General features: G+C 38.8%; 1 protein-coding gene across 3 annotated transcripts in view; it reads left to right on the top strand.

The window, feature by feature from the left end:
• SPATS2L (spermatogenesis associated serine rich 2 like) overlaps window positions 1–14,258 on the top strand; it is a 75,510-nt gene extending 61,252 nt beyond the window's left edge. For all 3 annotated transcript variants that reach the window (XM_063162434.1, XM_063162432.1, XM_063162435.1), the window contains 5 exons: window positions 3,967–4,025; window positions 7,395–7,504; window positions 8,037–8,139; window positions 10,908–11,128; window positions 12,917–14,258. In XM_063162434.1, coding sequence (XP_063018504.1) covers window positions 3,967–4,025; window positions 7,395–7,504; window positions 8,037–8,139; window positions 10,908–11,128; window positions 12,917–13,312 — 889 coding nt within the window. In that variant the 3' untranslated portion in view covers window positions 13,313–14,258. The remainder of the gene's footprint in view (window positions 1–3,966; window positions 4,026–7,394; window positions 7,505–8,036; window positions 8,140–10,907; window positions 11,129–12,916) is intronic.
• The last annotated feature ends 2,979 nt before the right edge of the window (window positions 14,259–17,237 follow it).

The raw sequence follows: 17,237 nt of genomic DNA, 5'->3' as shown, positions 1-17,237 counted from the left end.
CAACAAAATTGTCTCCTTCCTGAGTCCCACTTCAAAATTTCATCTGGATATGAAACTCAAAAGTGCTAAATCCTGTGCTCCAAACTGCAGATACTGACCTGTGGTGAACAGTGATATGGTGCTGATCCTGAAAACGTGAGGGGTAAGAAATGGAAGAATCAGTCCTTTCAGGAGACAGGTGTGGTGAAAGGAGCAGAAAATGAGGAGATAGTAATGTTACTCTTGTCTTTCTATATCATTAGTCCTAGAGTCATAGAGATAAGGCTCACGTGATTCAGATCTGTCTTGAATCTGATTGGTGAAGGGAGGAATTGAGTCCCAGTGTTTGGTCTACTGCAGCAGGGGACTGATGATTAGGGCATGGATTCAGGTACATTCAAAGTAAGAAGTGGTTCTGAGTTGTGTGTTTGTCACCAGAGTCTCAAATAGTATGTGGAAATATGTTCAGGTGTTGCTATTGATATTCAGGGTAAGGAGGAGGCATGGCTTCAGCCATGCCTTTCAGATTTTTAGTGCTCAGAGTAATCAGAAAAAAATTGACAGGATTATGAACTCTTCAGAACATCAGCTAAAATAGTATGTTCATGATTTTAATCCCAGTTCCAAACAGCTATGGAAAACCCAAGAGAAACAACATAACTGGAGAGGAAGGAATTAGCAGAATCTTTTCCCTCAGGTGTCTTTAGATCTGAAATGCATTCTGTTTCTTGCTCTGCTAGAGCTCAAATCTGATCATACCTGATTGTGCAGAAAGTTCCTGTAGCAGTCAGTATCCAGTTCTCCCCAGCACACCAATGGCTGCAGGCTGTGCACTGGAGTGTACCAACTTGATACAACATTTTAGTGCCAAATGACACTAGGAAGAATTAAAAGGAAATGCTTTCCTGGGAGGTATTGCTGTGCTGAGCTTCAAGCTGGTCTCAATAATGCTTTTGCTGTGGTCTAATCACAGTCACTGTATTAAAGCTGAATACAGTATTTATTCCAGAAAATGCATTAAAAATGTTTGAACTCCTGAGGAGCTGTTCAGTTTGACTGTCGGACCTTCATATGAAAACAGTGTGGGATACTAGCAGGAATGAGAGACAAGATGTGATCCATTGATTTTTCCACGCTGTTCTTGTCCTTTCTCCTTCTATATGTTAGCATTAAGATTTCTCTTTGTATTTGTCATTTGTCTTTTTCTTTTTCCCCCAGGCCAGGGTTTTTTTCCAGTTTTCTCTCTGTTGTTTTCATTTGTTTATAACTTTGATAAATTCTTGTTGGAGGCAGTATTGCTCTGTTTTGCATTTTCTGTTGCTGGTTGGCCTACGACATTTCTAAAGAAACATTAACTTTCCCCATATATGACACATGGCAGTTTATGGTTTCCAAGCTGAGAAATGTGGTTGTATGCTTCCAGATGAAAATTAATGTTCCTTTCCTTTAGCCAAGAGAGAGAGCATGTCCTCCGCTGATGTAAATTAGTACAGCTGCATTGTCTTCAGGGAAGGAAAACCTTTTCAAGATCTGTCTGTTAAAGAAACTTAGTTTCTTACATCGACAAAAGCACCAAACGGTTTCTCTGTTGTATTATTCTTTAATTTTTTCCAGTTTTAGTTTTTAACTAGAAAGGAAGTACTCGGGTGGTTGTTCTTTAAATTTATCAGTCCTGTCCTCTACTGCTACATACAAACACTTTCCTAAAATGTTCGTCAGAGATCAAAATGAGACATTAGGAGTGGAAAATTGTCTAGGAGCAGGTAAGATTTAACTATAAAATATGATAAATAGAGGAACTGCTATGGCCTTGTTTTCATTCTAGTATTAAAAGTGGTTTTATTTGGCATCAGAATAAAAAGTTAGGGGCCACAAGTTTACTAAGGATCTGTTGTTGGAGAGTGCAGAGAGGACAGTCCTGGAAAGAGCTGCACTAAAACACTCTTCTGATAAGCTCTGCTGTTGTGACCTTGTTCCTTGAGTGTTTTCCAGGCAAATGTTTGTTTATATAACATGTGTAGTGCACTAGGGAGACACGTCAATAACAGAGACCGAAAAAATAAAAATCTTTAATTTTTTTTTTTAATTTAAGAGAAAGTAGTAAAGATAACTAGATTCTCTTTGGGGAGGATAGAAATAGGTAACTTACAAGACTCGTTTCAGCCACCTGTTGTGAAAGTCAAGGAAGTTTATTAAACCATGTAGTTACAAAAGCTAATTGAAAATAGATTAATTCTGAGAAGCTATGACTGTTTAGATTAGCAAGCTGGAGTCATCACCTGCTTATTTGGCATTCAAGCTTAATGCTTGTGCCTGGAGAGTATTGAGTGCCAACTGGAACAATCGTGTCCTTCCATTGTCACTACCTCTTAACTGATTTGCTCTACCGTAAAAATACCCTGCTGTTTTATTTCCTCTGGTGGATAGGTCACACTAAATTGATCTGGCAGGCTAAACCAATCATTTTAGTCTTGTTTCTGTGTATGAAACAAAAAAAAATGTGTTACACTGAGTTTGTGTTGTCTGGCTGCAATCTTTGCCATCAGCCAACCTCTTCTGTCCCTGTTGTTGGCTACGGGGAGGCAGTGTAAAGGTTTCCTCCTCTCCAGGGGGCATGGTAGACTGGGAACACTCAAGGACAGAAGACTGCAGAGCTTCTGTTGCAAACCTCCTGTGTGAGGTTGGTTGGAAGATTTCAAGAAAGGATGAATGGCACTTGAACATGTTGTAGCTGGTGAATGTTTGGTTGTCAGCCGTGTGTTTGCCATGTGTTCCCCACACTGCCTGCTCACCAGTCTTTCCCTGCTTTAGTTAAGCACCTGTGAATATTTCTCTAAGTTTCTGTCTCTCTTTACGGCCCACTGAACTCTGCAGGGTCTTCCTGTTCTTGCTAAGGACGTTCTAGACAAATGTTTTGGTTTTAAGTTTTCTATACCATCTTCCTTCAGTAGAAGCCTGTTCACATGTAGCTCAGTGTCTTCACTGGGTCCAGAAACTAATGTCTAATGTCTGATTTTACTAACAGGGTTGAGAGCCCCACTCTTCCCTTGAGTGCGTGCCTAGATCCACTCCTGCTGTCTGACCTACTTTTTGCAATTTCCCCCTCAGCTGCTTGAATTTACTCACTTATGCAAACACAAACACTAACATTGGTGGTGTTTATTAAATGTGAACTTAACTTTAAGAATAACCTAGTGAGAAGAAAACAGAATGGCACACCAGAGCACTGTCCCCTGGAGGGCATTCTGCAGAAACATTATTCCCCTGGACAATGTCACTGTGTTCATAATGGGACCAACTTAGCACATGTCCTGTCTTCTCTCAGCAGACCTGCCTGATCAGTTGCACTCTTGACAGCTTATAGGCACTGTCAGGGATTGCACACCAGGCATTTTTAAAAGGAGAGGGACACAATTCCTTTAGGAAGGCCAGGTAAAAGTGGAAAAACTCCTTCCCAGTCCTGGAGGGAATAGGGGGCAAGGAAGCTGACTTCTATTATGGAGATAGTTCAATGCTTGTTTACATCATAAACCACTTTCTTGTTTACCCTGACATATTTTGCAAAAATATCTCTAAGGAAGAAAAGGAACTCATTCCAGCCATCTTTAATTTTGTTTCATGCTTAGTTTTATGCTGACACCTAAGCTGTATTAATCTGGGTAGCAGCAATGGTCTATCTGGCTTAATTAGGAAACAGACTGTTTAGTCATTTGAGGATTGCTGTGCTGAATGAGACTGATTTCCACATCTGTGGAGATATGTGGGAAGGCCAGTGAGATGTTTGTGTAAAGCAGCACTCCCTCATTATCACTAATTTTTTGTAGCTGGCTTGCCTAGGTATTTCTTCAGCTTCAATTTTTTAAGTCTTACTCATTTCAAAACTGCCCATTATTAATGCCTGAAGTCTGTATAGTTATAGCTTTTGATTTTGATGGAGTTCTAGCATGAATTAAATAATTCTTTTTTTCTTTTTTTTTTCTTTTTTAGCATCGTAGACAAAGAAGTGTCATTAATGGCAGAAATTGATAAAGTTAAAGAAGAAGCCAGTAAGTAAAAAAAAAAAAAAAAACCACAGGGAAATTTTGGAATACTGTTGAAACAGTTGTTTTGTTTGGCAGAAAATAACATTATCCATTAATTTGGTTAGCAGCATTCCATCATCTTTCACTCTATATGTGTAGTCAAATAAGGCTTTGATGTGCTAGGGTAGTTTCTATGAGGATTGTGCATCAAAATTTCAGTATTATGAAATTAAGGTAAACCAAAAGGTGATAAGGGGTTAGATTTAAATTACTCCTTCTGCTTACATATCAGAGCTTTTTGACCACTCTTTTTTTTTTTTCTCTCATTTCTGTGGCTATTCAATTACTTTATTTCCATTTATCAATCACTTTTTGCTTGCTTATATTACCTACATAAGTTAGAATACTGGAATTAGGGAGTAGGTTATTGTGCTGCCTTGCATAGCTTTAAGGGATAGTGATCAAACTTATAAATTAGAACTTTTTTTAAAAATCAAAAAACAGATCTTTACTGTAGTCTGTTTTCTTAATAATCTGTTGGAGTCAATCTGATTCCAGGCTTTTATGTTGTCTTCGGTTTTTGCATTTTTATGTATATATTTTCTGGTAGCAGAGGAGGGGAAGCAAGATGAGCCTTGTATTAGGATGCCACAATGTCTGTCTCAGGGTCCATCCAAGATACAATGTTTGTATTTACCTCCAGAAAATACAGGAGGACATGGTTCAGTAGAGAATGCTAAGCAAGAAATTGAAGAGTAACCAAAGCTTTATTAGAATGATACTTTTCCTGGCAGATGAAAATGTCCTCCATAGGAATGCATACAATCCTTTTATTGATTTGTGAATTTAAGGTCCTTCCAAGCAGGGTCACAAATACATTTAACATTATTGAATGCTTCATCTGCATTTAGAACTCATTTAGTTTACAGAAGTATAACAATTGAAATTTGTTGAAAAAAAAATGCTTTAAATTCTCTGTTGCTGTCCAAGTCTCTTGCAGCTGTATATGTGCAGAAACTAGAAGGTACAAAGTTACAATGGCAGAGATTTGCAAAGTTTGTTGTTTTAATTTTATTTGCTAATTTTCTGGGAAGAAGTTGAAAGAGATGTGAATTTGAAGCTTTGTGTTATTCTGGGAAGGACTTGTGGAGGAATATATATCTGCAGTTTTTGGTTACCTTTGGTTACCAGATACCAGGTAGCCATAATCAGCTACAGAACATGCACTCATTCCCAGGAACACCAATGGCAGCATTCCCACTGATCAGCAGACACAGTTTTAAGCCCTAACTGCACAAACAAATCCACATTTTGGAAATCACTGTCCATGGCTGACGGTTTTATTGGGCCCCTTCATTAATCTTGTCCAGTTACGAGAATTTGTGTAGAAAGTAAAGCTAATTCCTGCCTACCAGCACACAGAGTGCTGCATTTGCACGTGGTGTGTTCTGTGTCCATTTCCCTGCCAGCTCCACACACGGCAGCTGATGGCCCAGTACCTGCATCCAGCAGTGTGGTTTCTGCTGCCTCTCAAGGCTGCTCTAGGCTGTAAAGTGCCTTCAGAAACCTAGGCAAAAAGTTGTTATAGGACTGTAACATGCTCTTTGCTGCACTCAAGGACTGTTTTACAGTGGGTGATCTTATTCTTGCTGTAAACACTAGGAAAAAATCCAAATATGGTAATTTCAGGGTTTTTTTAAAACATGGGTATTTGGCTGGCATCTCATGGAAATGAATGCCAGTATGAGATGAGATCATATGGTCTGGGTAGTCACTTTAGCAAAGAGAGGATATTGATCTTAGTGAGGAACAGTATTAGCATTACCTAGAATAAGCAGTAAAGCAGAACTATTGGACAAGGTAAGCACCTGGTGAACTGTTCATTTAATGTGGTAAAATTTTCCCACTCTTGTAGACCATGTTGTAAAAAAATGAAATAGAAAAGATCAGCTGGAAAGATAGCAGCAGTACTTAGCATAAGTAATAATGTAGGCACAGATTTACCAGCAGGGCTAAAGGAGCTGTAGCCACCCTCTGCCTTCCCTGCCACATGTGACACACACTCCTCTACAGTTGCACAGTTTGTTTGCTCTCACATACTGTACAGGTGCAGCTGTGTCTCCCTGTGCCTGCTGGACCATGTTGTACTCAGTGAAACATTGGAACAGGTTTCCCAGAGGAGAGGAGATCCTCATCCCTGGAAGCATTCAAGGTCAAGCTCTGAGCAACCCCATCTATTGAAGATGTCCCTGCTGATTGCAGGGGGTTGGACTAGAGACCTTTAATTGTCACTTCTGGCCCAAACTATTGACTTTACAATGCTTTCAAAAGAAGGTGTTACCTGATTAAACAAATTATAATGGGTTGAGAAACAAACTGTCCACGAAATATCATTATTTCTCACCTTTAAAAACTGCATTAGAAAGTATAGGCTAGTTACATGACTTGTCAAGTGGAAATTTGTGGACAAAAGAAGGCAAAGAAGCTAAAATTTCTACTGCTATAATGGAGTCTGTGTCCTTAGGATAATTTACATTAAGTACCTGACTGTATGTGTAAGTTCAAGACAAAAGACTATGATTCTTACTGTTTTACATTTAGATGATGTTTCCTCTCTCCCATAAGTACTGATCCCATCATCCAATTAATCACTTGTTGCTTTTTCTCTGAGTCACCATTTTGGTAATAGTTCGCATATATTTCCACCAAAACTATAATGTCATATTATCTTGTGTACAACTAGACCATTGCTTCATGGTTTATGATTCATCTTTCCCTATAAGAATATAACTACTCACCCCTTGCTTACATAGAATATACAAGACAGGCAGTAATGAATATTTAGTATTTTTTTCATAAAGACTGTTTGCCTTCTATGCTGTTTTGCTGTTGAAATGGCTAATAGATATATTCCATATGCAAAAGCAAAATTGTGAGGCCAATGACTTTAACATAAACTATATATGAACAGGTTTATTTCAGAGGAAGTGAAATTCCCCTCTGTAAATCAAATACAGCCTGTCTTCAGAAACAGGCTGGTGACTCAATGTAATGCTTCTTTCAATGTCTCTGGAAGGCTCCCTGTTTTTATGCTTCAAAATAAAGCACTAGAAAACTCAAAACAACACGTCTTTGCCCCTGTTCATCTGAATGTTAGAGGATAGTTTTAACTTTGATTTTCTGACAGCTATCCCGTTTTCAGATCTTCTTCAAAATCAGGCATTTCAGTGTAATCAACTTAATCTGTGCAAGTATCATATTGGAAGTCCAGTTAAAGTCAGTGGTCCATGTATTTGTCTCACATGGGATGTACCATCTTAAGGCCCAAAGACTAATAAATTACAGAGCAGTTTACCTTCCTAGCAATAATGACTGACTGTTGGTATTTGGCAGTGGAAATCCTGACTGCTCGGCAGAAGAAAGCAGAGGAGCTGAAGAGACTGGCAGACCTAGCCAGTCAGATGGCTGAAGCACAACTCTCTGAACTCAGGGCTGAAATTAAGGTCAGGCATTCACTTCTACTTGGGTATTTTAGCCACTTGCAGAAATGCCAAGGAAGAGTTGTCACATTAACATGCCCAGGCTGTTTATTCCTGCTATTGGATGAGGGGTAAATAGCTTTCCATAGGGAAAGTGTAGCTTCTTAAAGCATTGTAACACCTCTGAGCAGTGTGCAGATGCTATCAGAGAAGTGTAAGCTATCCCCTCCTAAGTGTAGCACTGGGGAGTTTTGTTGTTTGTGTATCATTTAGACTCAGCAAGGAAACCTGATAGTGTCAGTAATCAAACATACATTCTCTGCTGAAATGAAGTTCCACTTCCTAGGTGTGGGAGTGATCCACCCATCACTGGGCTGGGAGATGTAATTTGGTGAGGATGGGAAAATACTTGGTTCTGCACAGAGATCTTGTGAACAGGGCAGGGTCAAGAATTTATTGAGCCTTAAGGTGAACTTAAGTATTGATTGGTTCTTTTACCATCCATACAGTCTTTTGCTCAGAATGTGAATCACTGTTAACCTGTCTTTTTTTGCAGCACTTTGTGAGTGAGCGGAAATATGATGAAGAGCTGGGCAGGTCTGCCCGATTTTCCTGTGATACAGAGCAGCTGAAGACCCAGATTCAGCTCTGTGGAGAAAGTAAGTGCTGATGATCCCTCTGACTGAGTTTCTCAGAGTATATTTGCTCAGCAGAGCTGACAGCACATGTGCTGCCAGTGTGTGAGTGTGCAGCAAGCCCAGTATGAGTGGTGTCTCTGGATGCAGCAGCACTGCTGAACCCACACAAGTCAGCAGTTTGCAACATGTTAGACTCACTGTGCCTGGGCTGCACACTCCATCTGCAGGTGCACAGTGCCATCTTTGTCAGAGATTTCCAGGTATTAGTCAGCTCAGTTGGAGTTTTCAATCTAAACAGGATCCCAACTCTAGGGAATAAACTAATTCAGTAATTTATAAATAAATAGTAAATTGGAAGCTTCTGTGTGTGAGCATAATGTAATAAGACCAATTCAGATATCTCCTGCTAAGAAGTAACTCCCCAGCTTTTTAACAGTATTCACTGGGTTTTTCAGGAGCCATCTAGAGTCCCAAATCGTAGAATCATTAAGGTTGGACTGATCCCACCTTGCTACAACCTCCTTTTAGGTTGTAGAGAGCAGTGAGGTCTCCCCTCAGCCTCTTTTTCTCCAAGCTTCTCTTTCTAAATCATCTGCCCTTCTGCTTGGAAATTCAGGTTCACATTTCTTCCTTCAAGTATCATGTCCCTGTTGCAAAATAGGAGCCTATTTCTTGTCTCTGTCATGCTTTTTTCCCCCTAAAAGTAAATTATATAAGGCTTTGCCCAGTACATTACCATGTCCTTTGTTATTCCATTCAGGAGAAAACTGGTAAAACAATACTGAACAAGTGCATCTTGGTAGAAGGAAAATAATGAATGTTTTCAAGTAGTTCCTGAAAGTAGAAAACAGAGAAAGTACTACACAGTCTGCCAATACAAGCTTCTGATTGCCCAGCTGAAGAACTGACTGCTTGGAGGCATAACCAGTTTAACTCATTAGACCGTAAGAATTGCTTTTGCAGAACACTTTGAAGTTCCATCTAACCCCACATCCTGTCTCTCAGTGAAACCAACCCAGGATGTTTCACAGGAAGACATAAACTTCCCAGTAATGCATCTAATTGTTTACAGTCACCTCATAGATCCTAAGAGCCTGAAGCATAAGAGATTGAAAATTCCATAAAGATTATCCTGACTAATAATACCACAGCTGCTATTGATACAACCATAGACTATTTTTTAAAACTCACTGAACTACTTTCCTAAATAACTTGCAGCTGCAGTTAATTCTGCAAGTTAATTTTTTATACCTCATTTCAGTAAAGCATTACATAAGCATAGTTTGATGCAAGCCTGTTTAAATCAGGTCAGTGAAGTCAGAAAAGCAGCTATTATCAGGGGAGCAGCGTCATCCTAGAAATGACTGATAGTGCACTGAGTGTCTGAAGAACTTTGCTCATACCTGCCCTCAGTGACCTTAGATGAGCAATTTGTGATGTTTCAGTACAAAAGACGTTTCTCTTAGCATCTTCTCTCAGTGAGACCCATACCCTGTTAGGAACTGCAAATACCCCTCAAACAAGAGATTATACAAAGACTGTAGCTGAGAACAGCCACTCTTAAGGGCTTTAACAAAAGCAATAACCAAACCTACAGAACTTGTGCAAAGGAAGGAATGATCTAGCATGAAGAGATCATAGACAGCATATACTCAAAATGAAGGACAGGAGGAAACAAAAATAATTGGATTGACATATATCAGAACACCTAGTATCCTTTCCTTGTACATCTTTTTTGTTAAAAATAGTTTTTTATGACGAGCATCTGGATTTTTATATGGGCTTCCATGTGCAGCAGTCTGTTTTAGATGAGAGAGAATTAATAGAATTCAGGGGTGGTTGGCCTCACTGAACTCAGGAGAGAAAATTCAGTTCAATGTGCAGATCATCGCATTATTTTTCTGAAGAGGACACCTAGTGGGAGAAGTAGCTGTTGGTGTAAGTGAGTAAGATCCTCAGAAAACCTAACAGATGATGCCTAGTTACTAAAATGATTCCTCATCTTATTTCTCTGTACTAGAAGTGAAAAAATAGAAATACCTCTTAGATAAAAACAACAGGTGTCTCTCTGAAGTGAGCCTCAAATTTGTCATCTGTACCAGAAAGAAACTGAAAAATTCCATAATCAGAAAAATCAGGAGAGCAAATTAAGATCAAGAACTTCATTAGCCTCAGAATCCTCTTCAAGACTGCTTGGGGGCCATTTCACAAAGGCAGCTTGAAGAAATGCAGAGAGGAATCCAAGGATATTTTGGGCGCATTTCATATCCAAACATGACAGTGCTTAGTAAATTAGGCAATCTCAAAAAACTGAGAAGTAGAGAGTAGAAATACACTGAGATGCTCAGTAGTGGTTCCTGATGGTGCAGACTGTTGTTGTCTGCATAAAGTGGGTTAGTGCATTGCATTCAGTTCCAGTTTTTTTATAGATACCCAGGATACAGAAGAATCTTTTTTACCCATTTCCTTTAGAGAGGAATAAGTCAAGTTCTCTTGGATGGCAAAAGCCTGGCCTTCTGCCAGGCTTCTTCCAGTTTTAGTGCAGTGCCACCACATTGGCTCTTTTATCTCCAGAAATGCTTTGCAATGAGGCAGACTTACAGTTGTAGAACACTATAGCCTGACTCCAGCCAAGTTACTTCAATAGTTAGCTTAAGTTAGCTTACTTCATTACTCAAAGTGAGACTGAAAGAGTGCTTCCAAAATTAACTGTAAGCAGGGTAAGAATACAGCCTTCTGTTTAGCTGGTGATCATTTAACTGATAAGACATAATCCCTTTTTTTTACAGTTTCTCACCCAAAGAACAACTATTCCTCAAGAGCACCATGTAGTTTACTGCTGTCTTCAGTGACCTCACATGCAACAACTGGCAAGCAAAATACGCACAACCGAAAGTCCTCTAGTAATGCCAAGAACTCTGATAATAAAACAGCCAGCAGTAAAGTACAAAGTCATCCTTCTTCCAATCCTACAGAATCTTCCTCTCAAGGAGTCCCAACAAATAAGCAGGTAACATGTCAAATCAGCCATGAACTGAACTAAATTACTCCAAAACTTTCAGAAAAATACAGCATTGAAAGTTGTTAATACAAAATCAAATAGAGGTTGGTGGTCTATATTTAATTAATAATTTTTGAAGATAGTAAGCATATATTTTCCAGCTTCATTTTCAAGTCAGTGTGAACATACAAAGTAGAAATAGCATATGAGTAAAGACAAGACAGCTGTCTGTTTAGAAGTATCTAGTGGCAGTAATAGAGTGAAAAAGAAAACCCCTCCATTTTAGCTAAGTGGTATGGAGGAGAAACATGTAGTCCTTGACAAATTATTACATACACTTTGAAAGCAGAATCTTTGCTTAAATGCCAGGCTTAAAAGCATATTATTTCAGAAGCTCTATAATACAGGTTATAGTATTCTGCTATATTACTAGTATTATTTTATAAATATAGGATTCATATATGAATTATATTTTGTTGTAATAGTTCTTAGGTAAAGCTGCTGCTAAAGTTGGTCTGAACTTTGTCCTAGTAGGGATTTTAGGCTCAAGCAAATGCCTGGAGAGAAATGTAAGACAGTGCATAATGTCAGAGCATGTATGGAACACCTGTCCTGTCAGGCATGCAAATAAGAGTAATTCAGCCACTTCCCACTAAGAATCAAAGCATCCTCTGAGCAAAAATATCATAATGGACGTGTCTTCCAGATTCTTCACTTGACTTCAGTGTACATGTGACATGTCTGTTCTTCCTGTAGTCATACTGCAGTACTTGTACAATGCTTTACTAGGAAAGCAATAGACATTATTTTGGAAAAAGTCAGTATTAAGTTCTTCAGTATTTCTTAACTGCTCAGAGAATCCCAGAGTATCCCGAGTCCCACTCCTGGCCCTGCACAAGACACCCCAAGAATCCCACCATGTGCCTCAGAGCATTGTCCAACCACTTCTTGAGCTCTGTCAGGGTTGATGCTGTGACCCCTTTCCTGGAGAGCCTGTTCCAGTGCACAGCCATCCTCTGGGTAAAGAACTTCTCCCTGATACACAACCTAAACCTCCCCTTACCCAGCTTCAGGCCATTCTCTCTGGTCCTGTCACTGGTCACTATGGAGCAGAGATCAGTGCCTGCCCCTCCTCTTCCCCTCACAGGAAGCTGTGACTGCAGTGAGGTCTCCTCCAGGCTGAGCAGACCAAGTGACCTCAGCCACTCCTCACACAGCTTCTCCTCAAGCCCCTTCACCACCTTCCTGACTCTCCTTTGGACACTCTCTAATAGTTTCATGTCTTTCCTATATCATGGCACCCAGAACTGCCCCCAGCACTTGAGATGAGGCTGCCCCAGTGCAGAGCAGAGCAGGACAATCCCCTCCCTTGCCCAGCTGGAGATGCTGTGCCTGGTGACCCCCAGGACACACTTGGCTCTCCTGGCTGCCAAGGCATTTCTGATTCATATTTAACTTCTCTTGACCAGAACCTGCAGATCCCTTTTCTCAACAACTGCTGTTGAGATGTCTAGAATTTCATCCCCTTTTCTGTATTCTCTTGGATCATGGCAGATTTTAATTTGGCATCAGTGACAAACCTGCCATCTGTATCTCCCGGCTACTCAGATGTAGTAGGGTACTCATAGTTCTGGTTATAGATATTATAAAGAGACTCTGGTAACAACTAAAACTTTTTTGTGTTCTCCCTCTCCTGTTCCTTCCTAACAGTAACACTGTTAATTTTGACTGCAGTGTTTCTTGGCTTGTTGGAAGGATTCAGACAACCTAACAGTTATCTGATTTCTTTCTGGGTAGAATGGGCCTTCTAGCCAGAGACGGAGATTCAACTCACAGCACCAAAACATGCGGCTCAATGGATCTCATAAGTCACAAGGTGCCAGTAATGAGGCAGATCAAAATACCAAGAGTGGTTCCAGGCCTGAACACAGAAGACAGCAGCATAACAGCTTTCGATCTAAAAATAAAGGAGCTCTGAAAAATCAAGAGCAGTCTACAACTGCAAGGACCACAGAGAATGCGACGCATTCAGAGAAGTCCCGACGGAAGCACCACACACCGGACACCGCAGAGCACAGGCCTTTCCAAGGCAGCGCTGGCAGGGCGTCACAATGCAATTTATGTCCTGCAAGGATGGAGGTCTCTGCTGATGCCACTGTTCTTTCAGTGCCAGCTGTGACTTTGGTGGCTTAAAATGTCACAGTGATGGCAGGCAGAGAAATTCAATCTCTTCATTTTAGTTTGTTGCTCGGAAAGCTTGTTGGTGAAGAAAATAAGTCAGAACATAGTCTTTTAAATCTTTTGCTGCTTAAAACTTGTTGATATCTTTATTACTACTAATTATCAAAATTAAATCATACTTTCAAGGCTTTCCCCAATATGTTCGCATTTATTTTGTCATGACTGTATGGAATCTTACCAAAGCAGCATTTACTTCTTAGAAAAATGAAATCTAGATTGGAAAGATAAATTGGTAATTAAATTCATAATAGCAAAAACATGTTGTAGATATGTGGTTATACCAGTCAACCTTATTATTTCCTAGAACAGCCTGTGTTAGAAGGATCCCAGGAAGTCTGTATGCTATGGTCTGCAGTGAAATCAAATAATCTTGTAGAATTTTTCAGCAAATCTCTATACACTTCTTTCTTTCTGTGCGTGTATACATGTACATGCATGCACACTGTATACACACAGAGTATTGTTCTATACAAGAGTTGAAAAAGCAGTTCATTTGATTTTAGCTTATTATTCCATAATCTGAGATCTTTAAATTCAAGTATAAATTGTATTAAATGTATTACATATTGGTATTTTTCATGGACAAACTATTTTTATGAGGCTGAGGAAATATGCTCATTTAAGTTTGGAATGTATATAGTAATGGCTATTCAGATGCACAGCCCTGTTCTCCATCCTTATCAGCCACTTTTCTATGACTAGTTGGATTTATTTTTTGCATATGAAAAGTTGCAGGTCTTCTAGACTTGAATTCAAATTATTTTTCTATATTTTTGCTGTAGGAACCATCTGTCCATAACAAGAGCTATGACTAATAAATTACTTAGTCTTTATGTTCTGATTCTGTATTTCAGAAAACCTGTTTCTTCCAAATAATTAAAATCTTCTTTCTAAAATACTCTGGTGTTTGCTGCTTTGCAGTTCCTAACCTGTGCTCTTACTCAAATTGTATTTGCGTAGTGGAAGTGGTATCAATGGGAGGCTTTCAGCTGAGTTTGGACTGGACTAAGGCTTTTGCTTCCAGCTTGATTCTAATGCCACAGCCTTGCCTTGCCATGAGAACCACCTCCATGCTGAGCACATTTTACAGGAATTTACTGTTTAACATTGTAAGGTGTCAGAATCCAAAGCTGGCGTCAAGTGACCTGTTGGCCTAAGTGTCAGAATCAGAAAGGTGTTAAAGGTCAGTAAGAACAGGAGGACACTTAAGTAGCTTTAAAAGTTTACACCTAGGTGATTGTTCACTATTACTTTTTACAATTTCCTCTGCCTAATTTCTGTTCTCTGACTGTACACTTCCTTAGTACTGACTGGATTATTCCCTTCTGGGGCCTTTGAAAAATAATCTCCAAGGGAAGAGTGAAGTGCATTCCTATATTTTTATTTTTCTTTATATGCATATACAGTGTCCCACATGTGAATATTGGTAAAACCTGATTTTAAAAGGCCAGTAACTCATTGTCATCTGCAAGAGTGGTGAAAGAAAAATAAACATGTTGGTAGACATTGGCTTTCTTAGCCCTGCAAGCATCGCTATTATCCTAGTTAATTACCTATCACACTTTTAAGCTGAATGTTTTGGAGTAGATGGAACTGAAATTCCAGAATCTCTGTTGTGCATACCCATCAGATAGGTAGCTTTTCAAAATTTATCTGCTGCATCACAGTTTTTAATTATTTACAGTTTATCTACAGTTTCACTGTAACCTCACTCTAAGAGATTTAATTATAAATTTTATGCAGATATTACACAGGAACTTCTTATCTATATCTAAGCTGTGAAATGTGTCTCTTCTTGTAATCCTTCCTAAAAAAAGAAAATCTAACTTACCTGTAATAACATTTATTCCTTCCTTATAGCTTCTACATTTGATTTTTGCATTATTGAAAGTTACTTTATTCCTTAAGTCAGTTTCTCACAAGTGATCTTCTGCAGATAAATAAATAAAATCTGTAACATAAGTCATAACTCAGCACAACAGGACCATCTTGTGCTCTTCAGTACCAGCCAAGCTTTGATGTACTGGAGGCTCAGTACAGACAGATCCAGGACTAACAGGTGAGAGATGGCATTTCTCTTTTCTCTGATGATATAGAGACATCTTTTTTGTTAAAGAGCTCTGTGTGGGTTTGGTAAGCTTGTAGAGAGGGCTGCTTGTGGGCATGCTGCAGTTTTAGCACACCAAGTTTTGTCTAGTGTCTGCACTGGTTTGGGAAGGTTATTCCAATGCACATTTTAACCATATTTTGTGACTGCACTCTGGAACTGTGTCAGACTCTTCATCTTTCATTTCATGGGTTTCTGTATACTTGGAATTATATCTGCCCATTTCATGGTAGTTATAAGTAGCCAAAAGCTCTTGGGCTCATCTTCAACACAACTGGTTTTATCTTCTCATTGCAGAGACAACTACCTGCAATTCTCCTTTTAAGGGACTTGTTGAGGGGCAGTAAAGGAGTTTATGGCAGGACAAGGCTTCCCTTCCAGGCCAGTCCTCTTTTATATAAAAGTCCCCTCAATTAGCAAAGCAAATACAGCTGTTTGGCCTCACTCAAACACAAACATGGAATTCCCACTGCACTTAGTGCTCTTCCAGAAATGGAAACACATCTTAAGGAGGCAGTATTTTAAAGCAGGTTGAATCTATTTATCTTTTGTGTAAGATTAAATTCAGTGTAAGGACAGAACCCAGCAAAATAAAGATCTACATACACAGCTGGAAAACTGAAAAGTGAAGGTAACTTAATGCAGTCAGGCTCTTTGGAAAACTTACATTAGTTCACCATGTTTGGGAAAAAAGAAAATATAAACAACCCTGCACTTAATGTGCTTGAAAATGTCTCCTTTAAAGAAAATCTAATTATTCTGGAATTGGAATAACTTGCTGAACACTTCTTTTTTAACATGATCTCTGCTGTAATGATTTATAATTTCACAAAGATTTAAAGTAAACCATTGTCACACCACTTGGCAGTGCATCTAGTTCCAGTCACCATACAAGTTAATGCTATCCATCTATCATAAAATGCTTCAATATCACTCTTAGCAGTTAATCAAAAGTGATCAAGATTCTGTGATATAAAAAACATGCTGGAAGTGCCTACTTAGATAAGTTAAAAGGCCATGTTAGCGCCTCATCCCATTGAAAATAAATAAAATCAAGTCCTTCTTTCTTTACCTTCTTCACCACAGCCACTTTCTCATTTCATCTACTGAAATTCAAGGGGGTTGGTTTTTATTCATTTAACCACAAGCTAGTATGTCCACGACAAAGAGAAGACTCATTAATGCTGCTGTAATGCAAATGGCACAAATGTTACTTGAAAAATACTGTACTACCAAAATAATTAAGTAAAAACTGAGGTAGTACAAACTCAAAGTCCTGTAGGAATGTTCTCAATGCTTTTTCTTGTATGCCTTTTATTACTTAAATTATATTCTCTGATTTCACGTTTATAGAAGCTTTCTAAATTCAAAAGTTGAAAGAAATCAGCTTTAGACAGCCTTGTAAAAATATTTTAAGGTGCATGGTAAAGTGCTCAGATATTGAATAAATAGTGAAGTAGAAATCACACAGAAGTATTAAAAACTGCTTTTCAGTCAGATTATTATGAAAAATAAATTTCACAAATTTAGTCTCAAATGATCAAAGAATACTAGAGTACATGATGTTAGTATCCTTCAATAATTTCTGCTTTGTCCTTTGTTCAGTGAAACTTTTTTTGTTGAGATAGGAAGAGCCTTGGATTGTTGATCTTCAGGTTTATTTTTAAAGAAAAAACACCAGCTTAAATAATCTAAAGGTCAGCTGGTCTTCCATATACACACCAATAGCAGAAAATTATAGTGCTCTATACCTTTATAGTCACTACTGTT

The sequence above is a fragment of the Melospiza melodia genome, chromosome 8 (assembly GCF_035770615.1).
Source record: "Melospiza melodia melodia isolate bMelMel2 chromosome 8, bMelMel2.pri, whole genome shotgun sequence".
Classification (NCBI taxonomy): Eukaryota; Metazoa; Chordata; class Aves; order Passeriformes; family Passerellidae; genus Melospiza; species Melospiza melodia.
The sequence above is the reverse complement of the archived record's forward strand: the minus strand, read 5'-3'. Positions and strand labels throughout refer to the sequence as shown.